Source organism: Mustela nigripes, chromosome 14 (assembly GCF_022355385.1).
Source record: "Mustela nigripes isolate SB6536 chromosome 14, MUSNIG.SB6536, whole genome shotgun sequence".
NCBI lineage: Eukaryota > Metazoa > Chordata > Mammalia > Carnivora > Mustelidae > Mustela > Mustela nigripes.
In genome coordinates this window covers 14,768,330-14,785,654 of record NC_081570.1, presented here as the reverse complement: position 1 = coordinate 14,785,654, position 17,325 = coordinate 14,768,330, and the positions used below count along the sequence as shown (strand labels likewise).

The window sequence follows — 17,325 nt, the reverse complement described above, 5'->3', positions numbered from 1 at the left end:
TTGGAAGGGAGACAAACCATAAGTGACTCTTAATCTCACAAAACAAACTGAGGGTTGCTGGGGGGAGGGGGTTTGGGAGAAGGGGGAGGGTATGTGCTTTGGTGAGTGCTGTGAAGTGTGTAAACCTGGTGATTCACAGACCTGTACCCCTGGGGATAAAAATATATGTTTATAAAAAATAAAAAATTAAAAAAATAATAAAAAAAAAACCCTCCTTCCAAACCGGAAAATGCTCTTTACAAATGTAGAAAAGAAAGGAAGTAGTTTTATTATTGAATAAGCATTAAGTGAGCATCGTATACAACCCACTAATGAGATTACAGGAGGAATCCTCACCCTTTCCTCAAGCCAGGCAAATACAATTCGTTACATACATGTTCTCAAGATGATAATTTGTCCTCATGTAGTAGGACTGTACCAGCACCATTGCTGTTGTATGTAGTTCATCAGGAATTATCTTTGTAATTGGGGTGTACACCTGTGTTAGTCATTTGTCTTTATCCAGAGGAGAAGTTAAACTTCACATTTGTTTATGATAGCAGGTAGTTGCTGAGAGGAGGCTCGGTGATTGCAAGGAGAGAGATGGCTCCCAGGCTCTTAAGAAAAACATTCCTGAATTACAAAGCTGCCAAGAGTCTTTAGCATCTTAAAAAGATTTACACATATATCAAATGGATAGAGGAATGATTTACAATTACAAGATTTCTCTAGGCAAAGATCCAAGAAAAGGGAAAGTAAAAAAGGTCTTTTTCCTTTTGGGTACCAGAAAAAAATTGAAATTTTCTTAAATTTGACTTGACTACTGAAGAACTAAGTAATAAGGAAGAAGTGATCTAATAAAGAGAAGCAAGTTTACCAACATGGTATCTTCAGTAAAAGTTGTTTTCAGATTTATATTGCATAGCTAGTGGAATACGTTGGGACTGAAAGTTTGCCTCTCCTATGTAATCACCTCTTTCACATTCCTTTAATCTCTGTGGAATGATGATGCTTCCACTTTTTGGTATAAAGCAAATGCTGTCAAAGAGCTCCATGAGTTCTCCAAGTCCACAGATCAACAAACATATGTAAAATTTTAACATCTTTGGTAAGATTAACAGTTTTTTTTTTTTTTTAAAGATCTTATTTATTTATTTGCCAGAGGGAGAACACACAAGCAGGGGGAGTGGCGGGCAGAGGGATAGGCAGACTCCCTGGTGAGCAAGGAGCCCAGGGTGGGGCTGGATCCCAGGAACCTGGGATCATGAGCTGAGCTGAAGGCAGGCACTTAGATGACTGAGCTACCAAGGCATTCTGGAAGAAGATTAACAGTTCTTAATATTTATTTCAGTAATATTTTTATAAAGAGCAGTCCTAAAACCTAGAACAAAACACATCCACTTCAGTCATATAGGATAAAACAAGATTGAAACAATTAGTAAAAATCAGTTTAAAAGCTTCACTCTTTTATTTCTTCAAATTCAAATTATTTTTATAATTTTTATTATTTATAATAAAATATTTATAATAAAAGAACAGAGGAAAGCCCCCCATTATTCAAATATTATAGTCCTGCATCTTTTTTTTCAGTTAATAATGAGTCTTAACATAAAAGTTTTCTTCATTTCCTTCCAGACTTTACGTATTTTACATGTTATAAATGTAATGAATTTTTTATTTTGCCTTTTCTCTTAATTAGCCTAATCTGTTTTTAAGCCCTTAGCCAAATCTAACTAGACCAAAGCCAAATCTTTGCTACTCGAAGCAGCTCATAAAAATCTTTGCTGCGACTTGGTCTTGGTCAGTTGCTGCTTCAGCAGAATAATTCCATGTTAAGGTAGACTTCCTACATAGGAAGCTTTTCTTTCTCCCTACTTACTCTTGACAAAAGTGACTTAATAGGGGCGCCTGGGTGTCTCAGTGGGTTAAAGCCTCAGCCTTCCACACAGGTCATGATCCCAGGGTCCTGGGATGGAGCCCTGCATCCTCTCTCCCCTCAGCAGGAATCCTGCTTCCTCCTCTCTCACTGCCTCTCTCTCTGCCTGTCTCTCTGCCTACTTATGATCTCTGTAGGTCAAATAAATAAATGAAATCTTTAAAAAAATATATGTACATCTAGCCCTTTTGTAATTATTTACTGCCTATTTTTTTTATCTTCATGATTTACTTATAAATACCAACCTGTGAACTTTCTTTTACTCAGTTAATAAAAATGTGGTAGATTGAACATACAGGGATTTTGACTAAGTTGATTTGTTATGACAGTTCGTACTGAAAGAGCAAAACTATGAAGGTTTACATTCTTGTTTGCATTTTAGTTTAAAAAATAAATAAATAAAACTATATAGTGTACATACACTTGTGCCTTTTAAATGCTGGCAAGAAGTTTGGCCAAAATATTCACAATATCTTATAGAACTTTTTTCCAGCTTTATATCTGTCTTAATTTTGTAAGTGTTCCTCAATGGCTGTATCTTACTTTTATGATTAAAAAAAAATACGTTTGGGGTACCTGGCTGGCTCTTCTGGTAGAATGTACAACTCTTGATCTCTGGGTCATGAGTTCAAGCCCAACATGGGATGTGGACCCTATTTAAAAATTAAGAAAGAGAGGAAGGTTATAAATATTTTTCTTATAAAACGCTGCATGTTGGAAAATATATATAAGGAACTGACCAATTCCATCCTTTAAAACTAAATTTCTACCCTCCAAGCTCTCCCTGTTTGGGGGAATTTTTCTAAGTCTTAAGGTGAATGATAGTCCGTGTATATGTAGGAATTGTGACTGGCAGGACTAGGAGAAAAAAAAAATACCCTAGATAAAGAAATAGCATTATATTAGTGATAGGAGGCATGTGTCATTCTTGCACTTCCTATACCATTTCTGACATCTCTTAGAGTTAAAAGTTCAAATTAGTAACCAGGACTTAACTACTTGGACTTTCTTTAACTCATACTCCTGGAAAGAATAGACAGTGTACATTCTAGATCATGTTTTTATGATCTATATAGCTCTTCAGGATGCATTCTGTGTCTGTCTCTTAACTGCTATTGGTTGTTCTTATGTGTTCTACCATTTTACATAGTAGTTTTTCTCAGTATTCTAATTACATCAGGCTTCAGGGAAGACTGTGCAAATTACATTGGTTTAATAAAACTCATTCAACTTATGAATCTTCTCTATTGGCCCCCTTTCTCCAAGCCCAGCATTTGCCTCCTGAGTTGCACATAGTTGTTATAGTTGGATAGTTGTTAGCTTTTAATTTGCAAGATTAGCACCTTGACTCCAGTAAAGGCCATATAAAAAGTAAGTGAACAACAAGGGACTCTTTACAGAGATGATTTATCAGGCCTTTACCAGTTGTCACAAAAATATATTGCATTGTGCTTTCTTTTTTTAAAATGGAGTGGTTTCTAGTTAAAATAGTTTTGATACAGCACAGTTTTCTGGAGTCTGTATTCTATCTCAGGGGTGAGAGTAGAAAATGGGAACATTTCTAACTCGATGCAGTCTTGGCATAAATTCTAAAACCTCTGTCACGGAAAAGACAAAGAATCTTTCTGTAACCCAGTCATTGGGGGCGCCTGGGTGGCTCAGTGGGTTGAGGCCTCTGCCTTCAGCTCAGTTCATGATCCCAGGGTCCTGGGATCGAGCCCCGCATCAGGCTCCCTGCTCAGCAGTGAGCCCGCTTCCCCCCTCACTCTCTGCCTACCCCTCTGCCTAACTTGTGATCTCTGTCTGTCAAATAAATAAATAAAATCTTAAATAAAAAAAAAATTTAGGGACGTCTGGGTGGCTCAGTTGGTTGGACGACTACCTTCGGCTCAGGTCATGATCCCGGAGTCCTGGGATCGGGTCCTGCATCAGGCTCCCAGCTCCATGCGGAGTCTGCTTCTCTCTCTGACCTTCTCCTTGCTCATGCTCTCTCTCACTGTCTCTCTCTCAAATAAATAAATAAAATCTTAAAAAAAAATTTTTTTTAAATAAAAATAAAAAAAATAAAACCCAGTCATTGGGCTGCCTGAGTGGCTCAGTCGTTAAGCATCTGCCTTCTGCTCAGGTCATGATCCCAGGGTCCTGGGATCGAGCCCCACACTGGGCTCCTTGCTTGGCAGGAAACCTGCTTCTCCCTTTCCCACTTCCCCTGCTTTTTTTCCTTCTCTCACTGTGTCCCTATCAAATAAATAAAATCTTTAAAAAACAAAGAAACAAAAAAACCCAATCATTAAACTTGTCTGTGTCCCTAGTATTTTCCTGAATTTAAAGCTTAGTCATTTCCTAACAAGAGCATTCAAGGAAAACATCATTTTCCTGTCAATAATGTAAAATTTGCAAAAGTCTTGAAATCATAATATTGCTTTTTTGTTTACATTTCCTTATTTTGTATTTTAAAGTCATAGAAATTAAATGTGTTTTTAAGAGTTGAGTTCTTATGAAGGATAGGGGAAGCTACTTTAGGTATCTCTAAATTCAGATAATTAAGAATCTCATACAAAGATGATCACCTGTCCTATGGTGCTTTAATTGAAGACAAGGGGGAAAGAATCCATGTCTTTATTTTGGGAATGTCAGTATTATATCTTTCACATAGAGCTGCTATTATTATTTTAGTCAACAAAGTTAAGTGTCCACTCTGTGTAACTATGCTTGGCATGGTGTATGATGCCTTGAAGAATATTTTCAATAAAAGAATAACCCAGTCGCAGGCTCCCAGCTCCACAGGGAGTCTGCTTCTCTCTCTGACCTTTTCCTCGCTCATGCTCTCTCTCACTGTCTCTCTCTCAAATAAATAAATAAAATCTTAAAGAAAAAAAAAAAAAAGAATAACCCAGTCAGATCAATTCTTTATAAAGGCCATCCATCAGTATTATATATGATATCTTAAAATAAGAATCAGAGATACTTAGTTAAGAGACCATCTTACGGTAACATTAGTGCGATAATATGGGCCTAATCTAAGGTGTAGGCTTTGGGAATGGACTAGAAACGAAACAGCAAATCTGAGACAGTGTCTTAAATATAATTGTCTTATTCTAGCTAACTCAGGTTTAATTGTCCTGTAAATCAGAGTTGATGTCTCTGTTTTCCTCCCCACTCTTCTCTCCTCCCCACTGTAGAACACCCAAAGTTTAGTGCACCTCTCCATCAGTAATGGTAGGAGAGGGGATGTATATCATAATCCCTCCAGACACTAGGTATGTGTGTATACCTAGTTTTCAGGTTTTCAAAAGATTGCATATTTCCTAAAAGAAGTGTGTCTTTTCTCTCACTTCATTTTTGAATTATTACTTTATTTTTTTAAGGTGTTTTTTTTTTTTTTTTAATTTATTTGGCAGACAGATCACAAGTAGGCAGAGAGGCAGGCAGAGAGAGAGAGGGGAAGCAGGCTCCATGCTGAGCAGAGAGCCCAATGAAGGGCTCCATCCCAGGATCCTAGGATCATGACCTGAGCTGAAGGCAGAGGCTTTAACTCACTGAACCACCCAGGCACCCCTTGAATTATTACTTTAAATCAGAACTTTAAATAGCCACTTAAACAGAATAACAATTTCTGCTGCATAAGTAGCTTTTTTTTAAAGAAAGGTATGTTAAATGTGTTATATTGTCCATGGAAGAAATGGTTTTTGTGGGGGTTTTTTGTTTTTTTTTGTATTTTGGATTTTTTTTTTTTTTATGGTTTTTGGTTGTGGGCATGGTTGATATATCCTTGAAAAATAAAGTTTATTTACATCTTTGATTTTTTTTGTTTAGAGGAAACCAGTCCTGGGTGTATATTCGATAGCAAAGAATCCTCCAGAAAGTGGTCTTCCCGTTTTCTATGAATGGAATTTAGAGCTAAATTTATGTATATATGATATAAAATTTAAAATAAAATGTACATGTTTACTAAACTCTCTTAAAAAGGATTCTGCGGTAGAAGAAGAATTAGTCACATTTTGGAGAGATGCACATACAACAGACTGGTTATATAAAATCAGAAGATCCATAAAAAGTGAAGAGACCACTACATGCATATGCACACACATAAACATACATATTCCGTATAAGACTGTGAGAACATAGGAAATTTAAACCTGTGCATGGTTACCACAATCTTAATTCCATACTTTGGGAGAAAAGTTTACTTTGAGTAGATCACCAAAGAAGAATAACAGTGATCTAACATTTTTTTTTTTTCATTATGGTCCGTGAGGGGAAGGGGAAAAAAAAAATTGAGATGTGTGTAACAAAGAAGATTTACAATAGTATTTTTTATGATGGTGCAATAATTTTGAGAAGAATGTTAAATATTTCTTTTTCCTTGTTCCGCAGAACAGTGTAAGTGTTCATATTCTGCTGTTCTTCTGAAAAAGAGTAGGTTGTCCAGAGAGATTGGTTGGTTTTGCTTAATGAACTATCTTATATTCCTGTAGGGAAACAGTACAGGGAAACTTTCAGCTTTGTGTTTATTGACTTCTGATGATGTCTGTATTTGTTAAGTGGCTTTCCGTGGGCTCTTCTCCCTACCTATCTGCCCGTCATACCTCACTTCTATCTATTGATTCATGTGTTGACTTCTGTAGACTCCTTTTTATATATTCTATTTGCTATCTGATGTTTAGTCTTTAAATTGTACATCCAAATGTTGAACGATTTTGTGAAATTTGCAAGCCAAATAAATATTTAAAAATCCTTTTTAGACTTAATTTCCCAAATAGAACTTCTGATCCAATATAATCAGTAAAAATTAGATTGTCTCTTGATTTTCTCCTCAGCGGTGTGGATGACTAGACTGACAGTATTGTCTGAAATGAAAACTAAAGGTTTTAGAAGTGCTGCCTAGCTAGTGAAATCTTAATCAGAGTATTGCTTTGTTGTCGAGAAAGCTTTGAAAAACAGAAGCTGGAATTTGATATGTTTGCGACTTAAAGGAAGCTTAGATATCACCTAATCTCATTCCCCTCTTTATAGTTAAATGTGCAGGTGCCTGAGAAGTGTGACTTGCTTTCGGTCACATAGTTAATTAATAATAGAAGCAGACCCCAAGTCTAGAATTGGCTGGTGGGCCAATTTCTTGTATAGATACTGAATTATGTATCCTAACCATGAAATAGGAAGAACCTAGGACAGTGGTTGGAAGGCTGTATGTGCTGATGTGACCAGTTCGTGCCTAAGACATGTGCTGGTGCAATCTCTGGGCCACAACCACACAGTTGTTCACTTGATCATTCAGCTGTTTCTTCCATATGGGTGAAGCCCTCTTGTGTTCTGCTAAATTTGAATACAGGTATCATTTTAGACTCGGTATTTCCAAACATGACTTTGCAGTGGGAAGTAATGGCCCTGATCTTGTATTTCAGCTCAGACAGCTGTAACCGCACCAAAGATGTGGAAGAAACCAAAAGATCGGACCCGAACCACTGAAGAGGTGTTAGAGGCAGAAGTGGAGGTAAGGGACAAAGTAAATCTCTTTAGCTTCTCTTTAGAGTAGTGGTGCCATTTCCCAAGACAAGTGTGGGTTTATATCTCTTTTTTGAGATACTGTTTTTCAAACAAAATGTGATATATCGAGCTCAGAGTCTGATTGTTTTGGTCCACCTACAGAATTTTTAAAAGATTTTTGATACCATTTTCAGTTTCATCAGAGTCTTGTCTGTCTTTCAAATGCGTATTCTAAAATGGCAAAAGTGAGTTACTGCTTAATTTTTGGTTAATCTCCCAACCCCCTCAATTGAATTTTTCCTTCTGTTAACAAGATGGAAAGACTACTCTGGTAAACAAAAATAGGTGGGTACTAAGGAAGGCACATATTGCATGGAGCACTGGGTGTGGTGCATGAACAATGGATTTTGGAACACTGAAAAAGAATAAAATTAAATTTAAAAAAATAGAAACAGTTTTTTCAAATACTGAGTAGCAGTGATGGTAGAAATTATCGAGTGCATTTAGAGAAATTCATTTTGCAAATGTCATCTTTTAACTACATCGCCGTAACGTGACTTTTCACATGTGATTTATCTGTTTGAACTAAACCATGCCAGATTTTGCTGTAGGTTACAGCATGCTAGGAGACCATGTAAGAAAGAAACAAGGGTAGAGTTATCAGTTTCATAGTCTATAATCTCAGTATCCTTAGTGCTATGTCCCGCTATGTACTGAAGCTTACAAATGAAGAGTAATCTAAAAAATCTGTACGTTGCTTTTTTCTTTTTAAACTCTTAACATCTACTTTATTAAAGTAATTTTTCTTAAATGCATAAGGTGATAACATTAGAATATACAGATTATTTTAAAGTGACTTTAAATACATTTGTTTCAAAAGGCTTTTCTCTCTAGTTATAATTCTTACCCTTTCCAAGCAGTTCACAGTACCCCTTTGTTACTTCCCCCTGTCCTGTCACTAGTCTTACATGATGCCCTACTGATGTCACAGTTAGTCCCATAGCAACCACTAAAATGTTTCATGGAAGTGATTGTAGTGTGGTTATCCGGGGATAAGAATTGGCAGGAAGTTGTAGAGGTGCAAATAGTTGATGCACTTGTCTTGCAGCTGAACAAGAAAATGTTGCTCCTACAGAGAATAAAATACCTTCCAGAGGCAGGGGAATCTCATACATTCCTGGTATGGCTGTAAGAGCTTCATAAACTGGTTTCTCTTTAGATTCCACTATTTTTATTCATTTTCTTCTGTTATACTTCATATTCCTTTCCTAGATTTCTAAGCATTATTGAATATTAAATGGGTAGGCCACCACTACTGCAAATATTCATCCTCTTCTTTAGGTCAGGGGTTGGCCAACATTTCCTGTAACAGTCCAGATAGTAAATAGTTCGAATTTGTAGACTAAATGATCCCTGTCACAATTTCTCAGCTCTGTTGCTGTAGCCCAAACACAGCCATAGACAATGTATAAATGAATGACTGTGACTATATTCCAGTAAAACTTCATTGACAGACATTGCAATTTGAATTGCCTATAATATTCATGTGTCATAAAATATTCTCCTTTGAAATTTTTTCAGTGACCACAAATACAGAAACCATCCTTTCCTTGCACACTGTACAGATATGGGATGAGCCACGTTTGACCCATGAGCCATAATTGGCTAAAGCCCACTTCAGATTGTTATTCTTCAGACATGAGAACTGTTTTAACTTATTCTGAATCAGTCACTTTTTTCTTTACCTTATAGTTTTAAGGTATAATTAAAAAGAATTTGATTGTTTGCACACACACCCCCCCAGAAATCCAATTCCTTGTCTTTCCTGTAGTTGAACATTTATTATAGTAGTTTAGTGCATACTGCTTATCATTATCTTTATTTTCACTGATCCTTAAGCTCTCCTTTTCTTAACAGATTTTTCTCAGCCTTTAAAAGAATGTTTCAGATATTAGCATATTAGGTTATATATTTGGTTGTTATATCGTTGCAAATATTTTATCAAATTCTACAAATTATAGCCTAGAAGGGTAACATGAAGGGTGAGTCATCTTAAAATTGCTGATCAAGGCATCTTAAAACTTGTTTTAAAATTGTAGGATATTGGGTGCCTGGGTGGCTCAGTGGGTTAAGCCACTGCCTTCGGCTCAGGTCATGATCTCAGGGTCCTGGGATCAAGTCCCGCATCGGGCTCTCTGCTCAACAGGGAGCCTGCTTCCTCCTCTCTCTCTCTGCCTGCCTCTCTGCCTACTTGTGATCTCTCTCTGTCAAATAAATGAATAAAATCTTTTTTAAAAAATTGTAGGATATTTCATCAGTTATTACCATACGTAGTGGTCTGGTCTGACTTTCTGGCACTTTAAAACTCATGAGTTAAATAGGCAGTTCTATCAACTAAATTCACCTTTGACAGTCCAGCCAATAATGTGTTTCCTTTCTTCAGTTATAAGTTCATTTAATAGGGCTTCATCCAGCTAAATAACGCAGCTCATTTGGTGAGTCCCTTGAAAAATATCCTAACAGTGTCCCTCAGATAGCTCAATGATTTTGTGTTCTCTGAATTATGGTTTGTCATTCATGGAACCAAGTTTCTTCATACTTCTTTTTCCAGTTAGAAATTAACTTTTCCAAGTAATACATTCTCTACTTATATCCAGTAGATTTCCTTTTGCTGATTTTAGGTACAGAGAAGAGGACATAATAAATTTTTTTTCCACTAAAATAACATTTTTCTTCATTTTGTAAGCTCTGAAAAAAGAACTCTCTATAACTGTATAATGTAGCTATACTGCTCTTTAGTAAGTTTAAGTAACAGTGACAGACTCTCATAACAAATTATTAAAAGATCTTCGTGATGATCTGTACTTAATTAGAAGGTGGCATTGCAAGGTCATTATAAGTTAGACTACAATAGAATATAGAATAAGAAAAAGGAAATTTGTTGATTCGTGATTTAAACTTGGGAGTTGGGTTTTTTCTCAAACTTTAAAAGATGTTCATTCTGTGCCATGTTTCAAAAAGAAATTATTTCAACCTGTATTTTCTTGAAATTTTTATATCTTTCTTTTGATGGTTTCCATACTATGTTTTCCTGTTGGGCGAGTAGAGAAAGCACACATGCACACACAGTGTGGGTGTATGTGTGTCCATGTTTGCATGAACTTTTTGTGTTCATCATGGAAGCAAGTCCTCAAAATCATCTGTTTCTGTAGACATTTTGTTTTTATTTTTTTTTAAAGATTTTATTTATTTATTCGACAGACAGAGATCACAGGTAGGCAGAGAGAGAGAAAGGAGGAAGCAGGCTCCCTGCTGAGCAGAGAGCCCGAAGTGGGGCTCGATCCCAGGACCCTGAGATCATGACCCGAGCCGAAGGCAGAGGCTTGAACCCACTGAGCCACCCAGGCACCCCAGTAGACAGCATTTTAAAATTTTGTCTTTTCCCATGATCTGATGTATGTTAGAAGAAAATTGACTGGTAGTATACCCGTTAATAATATTTCACTTATGTAAGAAAGTAGGATTTTTAACTTTTTAATCTTTTGGAAAAACAGTTTTATGAATCAGTTGGGCATAACCACTTGCTTGTGTATGTGACATTCTTTTATACAATCCTCTGTTGAAAGAATTCAGCAGAGCCTCTATTTTTTCTCTCCTAGCATGAATTTATCGGTTTAGAATGTCTATTTCCTCTGAGTGCTTCTTCCAAAGGCTTGTTTTTTAGAGTGCTTACCCTTCATGGTAAAGAAAGACAATAAAGTTCATGAGAACTGCCTCAAGGAATTTTGATAGTTCATATATGGTCCTCAAGAAATTTTTTTTAAAAGATTTTATAGAGAGAGTGCATGTGGAGGGAAGGCCAAAGGGAGAGAGAGAAGAGAATCCCAAGCAGATTCTGCACTGAGCAAGAATTCTGTCACGGGCCTTCATTCCATGACCCTGAGATCATGATCTGAGCCAAAACCGAGGGTCAGGTGGTGGTCAAAAATCATCTGGTGAATAACTTCAATTCTATTTTGCTTTATAAAAATAGGATGCGTCAGCAGTGCCTTGGTGACACAGTTGAGCATCCCACTCTTGGTTTTGGCTCAGGTTGTGATCTCAGGGTCTTACGATTCAGCCCTGCATCCAGCTTTGTGCCCAGCGCAGGATCTTCTTGAGCTTCTCTGCCTCCATCCCTGCCACTTGTGTGTTTTCTTGCTCTCTCAAAAATAAATAAAAATCTTCAAAAAATAGAAATAGGATGCACCAGAACCCAGATTTCTCCCTCCGTAGAGGACTACATGCCAAGCACTTTTCTATACATAATTTGAATAAGGTTACAACCACAGAGAATTCCAGGAACCAATAAACAAGGTAGATTTTAATTAACAAGTGTCCTCCTTATAAAATGAGAGATGATCAACTTTGCAGGACCTAGATAACTTTATTCATCAAACTCTCCATTTAGCAACAACAGGAACACAAAAAATATCTTCTTATGTTTCTTTTTATATTTGCTGAGCCTTAATGGCAAGGGTAGGAGTGCTTGATTTAGATTTCTGACTAGGACTCTTTCATGTCCAACAAGTGCAAGGATTAACAGTTCTTTCCATTCTAACCTTCGGTACATTTAGATGTCATTAGTCATGTTAAAGCATTTCAGTAGCCATGTGACTTGTCTTCTCTATGCCAAGAGATGAAATGAGAAAAGTGTTTTAAATAAACTTAGCATGCTAGTACCATATGCCGAACACAGACATCCTTTTTTTGAATGATGTTTTTGTTTGCCTTTTGAGGGGATAGGTACAGGTTTTCATGCATATTTACATGGTAAAAATCATGTAACCTCTGTGTTCACTTATGCTTTAGCCTAAAGCTGAAGAGGAGCTTTCAGGTGACAAAGTACTTGAATCTGAACAGGATAAAATGAGCCAAGGGTTTCATCCTGGAAGAGACCCCTCTGACCTAAAAAAAGTAAAAACTGTGGAAGAAAATGGAGAAGAAGCTGAGCCTGTACGTAATGGTGCTGAGAGTATTTCTGAGGGTGAAGGAATAGATGCTAATTCAGGCTCCACTGATAGTTCTGGTGAAGGGGTGACATTCCCATTCAAACCAGGTAAGTGTATCCCTGCCTTCCTGTGCATGTGTTCCCTTCTCACCTTCACTGTTCTAACCTTACAGCAATGTTGTCTCTTTGTAGAGAGATATTGGATGGAAGATAAGAGGCTCATCAGAGCATAATATTTACAGAATAGATTAGCAGGCATAAGTTAGTGACTAGCAAATCCAGGGAGTTCTCTGTTGACGGAAGTGATATCTGATGCCGTATTCTGCTTTTACAGGCATTGGAAGAGCAGCTGGCAGAAGATAACGGTCAGTGCTAGGCCAGTGGAATTCAACAAGAGGAATTTAATTTTACTTAGTTTAATTGAAAGGGCTGTTTCAGTGCTCTTTTGTGCTCATCATTTCACAAGCCTTTAACACTTACCCTTATTACATGTAACACACTGACATTTTTCACTCTATTCTCTTTTTAAAATGTTGGACTGTAGGGGCCAGCTGGCTCAGTCAGTAAAACAAGTGACTCTTGATCTCAGGGTCATGAGTTCAAGCCCCACGTTGGGCGTGGAGCCTACCTAAAAGGAAGAAATGAAAAAAGAAACAAAAAGAATTTTTAAATGTTGGTTGTAACTCACTGATTTCACAAGAGAAATTTGTTGATAGAAATCACTCTGTGGAACTGAACTACAATCATCAGAAGCAGTGTGACTAGCTTATTAAGCACATGCAGTATGAGACATGCCCTGTGGAGCACATGATGAGCCTTGGAGGCTCTTTCATCTTTAGGCACCATCAAGTCCATTAAAGTCTGTTCCAATCCTATATAAATATGATTGACTTTGAAATTTTCAGAGTGATGTGGCATGGACATGTGGGGGAAGATGGTTCATTTGATAGGAAGTTTGGGATAGGTACAACTTTTTTCATAGTCTGCGAAATCTGAGTGACTTCTATGTGAGATTGGATTTGAAAGCAGAATATCAGACATCAAAAATTATCTTAGACAAAAATTATTGATGTACAACCAACATTTTTTAACATGGAGCATAAAAAGTTGTCAGTGCATTACAGGAGCAAGGGCAAATATTGTTTTAAGAAACTTTGATTTCTTTTATTTAAATCTGTATTTGTTCTAAAAAAAACTTTAAAAATTGTATTTGTTCTGAGTCATAGAGTCATTATATTTCTTATTGGGAGTTGTAGTAAGAAATGTTTGAAAGTCATTGATAGATACCTCCACCTTAATAAACTGATCTTTTCACTACCAGTAAACTGCTGCCAATGGGCTTTATGAAATTGTAGGGGTATGTTATAGTAAAATTTTCTTTTAACTTTAGGACTCAGTATACTAAAATTCTAAAGATCTAGGCTTATATGATATCACGAAGAACTTGTGGCTACCCCAGTCCTTTAATAGACTGAGACACTATTGTCGTCTATAGGAGTGAGTGTGTGTGTGTGTGATGTGTTTTTGAGTAAGCTTTATGCCTAGCATGAGGCTCAAATGCATGACTCTTGAGTCCCGTGCTCTGCTGACTGAGCCAGCCATACGCCCCCTGTCAGTTATATTTTTATCCTTTGGCAAGGAAAAGGTACCCAACCATAGGCCCCAACTATATTGAACAACTAAATTTTGATATACCCTTGCAGTAATTGGAAAATAGCAATTAAATTTTTATTTTTTTTTAAGATTTTATTTACTTATTTGGCAGGGAGATAGAGCACAAGTAGCCAGAGCAGCAGGCAGATGGAGAGGGAGAAACAGTCTCTCTCCTTAGTGGGGAACCCAACATGGGCTTGATCCCAAGATCCTGAGAATGTGACCAGAGCCGAAGGCAAATGCTTAACTGACTGAACCACCCAGGCTCCCTGCCAGTTTAAAATTTAGATCCCAGTAAACTGCCTGCCTTTTAATGAATATAAGAAGATAATAAGGATTTGGTTGAAAATATCTACAGTGTTCTCACAGACCATCATGAGTCTATCACCTATATATTAAGAATCACTAACCTAAAAAAGGACCCAAAGAACTATCGTGAAGTGATCTTGGGGCCTGATTTTGATGAGGGTTTGGTTAATTAAAAGAAAAATACTGTGACTTGCTTTCCTTATCCAACAAAAATTTCAGGAAATTCTCCAACTTTATATAATGAGATTAGGATTGTGAGAAATAATAGCTATAACAATAGTCATAGTAGCAAAGTGAGTGCTATGGCAAAAAACTAATTTGAAATTAATATTAAAAATATTATTATTGGTGGGAATAACGATAGTGCCACTGCTATGGAAAACATTATGGGGGTTCCTCAAACAATTAAAAATAGAGACACCATATAACCCTGTAATTCTGCTTTTGGATATTTACCCAACGAAAACAAAAACAGAAATTTGAAAAGACATCTGCATCCCTATGTTTATTGCAGCATTATTTACAATAGCCAAGATCTGTAAGCAGCCTCAGTGTCCACTGATAGATGAAAGGATGGTGAAGATGTGTGTATATAGATGTGTTTTTGCATGCATGGTGTACCCACACACGGTGGAGATTACTCAACCATAAAAAAAGAATGAAATCTAGCCATTTCCAACAGTGTGAATGGATCTAGAGGGTATTGTGCTTAGTGAAATAAGTCAGACAGAAAAAAAATCAAATACCATATGATTTCACCGATACATGGAACCTAAAAATCAAAACAAAAACAGAGACAGAACAACCTGTGATTGCCAGAGGATAGGGAGATGTGGGTGGGCAAAAAAAGTAAATGGATTAAGAGGGTCAGACTTTCATTTACAAAATAAATAAGTCACAGGGATGAAAAGTACAGCGTAAGGAATGTATAGTCAGTAATATTGTAATAATTTCATGGTAAGTGAGCCTTTTGTAATGTATGCAATTGTCAAGTCACTATCTTGTATATCTGAAACTAATACAATATTTTGAATCAACTATACTTCTAAATAAAAACTAGTTATATAATATATATATATATATAAAATATATAATAAAAACTATACTACTAAATAAAGTAAACCATGGTCAGGGGAAAAATTATATATAGCTGGTTAGCCTTTTCAGAATCTAACAGAAGTTATTTGTATTTGTTTTGTATCCTTTTGCCTTTTTTTCCCTCCAAAATAGCATTTCCAAGTGAACAACCGAAGTCTCCTTTTACGTGAAACCAAAGAGTATTATAGATTCCTTATTTCTGAGGTATTTTAAGGCTTGGTAGTTTATCTAATGAGTATTATTACATGTTTCTGGCCAAAGGCTGTCTAATGTGTATATTAAGTGGTTTCTGTAGCAATTTCAGATTACAGGCTAATGGTATTCAGAAGGGATCAAGGAACATAAGACAGTTTAAAGTTTTTATATGACATTTTTCTGACAGTAGCTCAGTGTTTGCTTTGTATTTTAGTCTATGACAGGTAAAGTGAATATTGGAATCCAGTTTGAACTCTTAGGCGTTATCCATATAATGACCCTAGAGACTTTTTTGTCTGCATCTCTTTTTCTAGATTCCTGGAAGCCTGCTGACACCGAAGGCAAGAAGCAGTATGACAGGGAGTTTTTGCTGGACTTCCAGTTCATGCCAGCCTGTATACAGAAACCGGAGGGCCTGCCTCCCATCAGTGATGTGGTTCTTGACAAAGTAAGCTGTATGCTCAGAGAAAGCTCTGTCTTTCTACAAGGAACTGGATTCAGTTATCAGTACAGATGTGTGAAGTATGAGTAGTTTTTAGGAATTGTTAGCCTATATGTATTTGAATTAAAATATATAATTTTTAAGTCTTAGAGTTTTCCTACATATTGTGGATTTGGGGTTTATTGTGGATTACTGGAACTTTGGGGTTTGGTGCATATTTGAGTGGTATTGTTTTAAAATACATTCATTGTCTGCTTATCATTGCTATTGCATAGTGTTGTAAAAAATGTGTGTCTTGCTGGGCTAATACAGCTAAAGGGATATGGAGCTCTTTTGTTCACTGTTCTAGAATTCCATTATGGAGTTAGAATGGCATTGAGGACAGGTCAGATGCCTACAAGTGTATTTGGCAAATCAAACAAGTGGTAATCAGCATAATTTGAATAATGTTATATCTCAAAATTTCTCTAATAAATACTTATAGTGATTACTTTTCAGTTTTGGCAAATAAGTAGGCATCTTTTCTTTTTACATCTGAGCTTAATAGTGCATATAGGAAATTGGTACAATATTTATTTTGTCTTTATTAAGTTAAAAAGAATAGAGTCAGATGTGTAGCTGCCCAAGTGATTTTATGTCTCTCAATGATGAACCAGTGATGATGACAGAGCTTAAAATATTTTTGTTTTGAAGAGAAAATATTAGTCCTTTTTAAAGCATAAAGGGTAACTGTCTTTCCGAACGAGATCTACCTCTTTTTGAGATTTCCAGCAGCTGCTTATCCAATCCCTATGTATATTATTCTCCTCTTTAAAGCAACAAGGTTTCTTATTTCTGTTGGTATCTAAGTCTTCTCTTTTGGGCACTTACGGTAGTGCTAATTTGAGACTGTTTAGAGGGTGGGTTTTACATACCCTAAATTGAGTTATCGTCTAGAAGATATTCTAGACGATATTACTGGTTTTTTACTTCACCCAGTTACTAGTTGATTTCTCCCTGAGCTACTTCACTTTGTTTCGTCTGCCATCACAATACATGCCTATACAAAGCCAGATAGCTCCAATTAACAAGGTGGATTGAGTGAGATTTTTAAAATATCTCCTTTAGAGACTTACTGTTCACTGAGAATATTTGCTTTGCTAACCATAAAACAACAGCTAACATAAATGATAACAGGATTTTTCAAAGCAAGTGCTCTGATGTCCTGGTGAATATCCTGGAAAAAATTCCCTCATT

The 17,325-nt window shown here is 36.5% G+C and overlaps 1 protein-coding gene across 19 annotated transcripts in view; it reads left to right on the top strand.

Moving 5' to 3' along the window:
- The window catches only part of EIF4G3 (eukaryotic translation initiation factor 4 gamma 3), a 355,154-nt gene that overhangs the window by 253,407 nt on the left and 84,422 nt on the right, over positions 1-17,325 (top strand). For all 19 annotated transcript variants that reach the window (XM_059376541.1, XM_059376540.1, XM_059376533.1 and 16 more), the window contains 3 exons: positions 7,321-7,409; positions 12,254-12,500; positions 15,962-16,095. In XM_059376541.1, the coding sequence (XP_059232524.1) occupies positions 7,321-7,409; positions 12,254-12,500; positions 15,962-16,095 (470 nt within the window). The remainder of the gene's footprint in view (positions 1-7,320; positions 7,410-12,253; positions 12,501-15,961; positions 16,096-17,325) is intronic.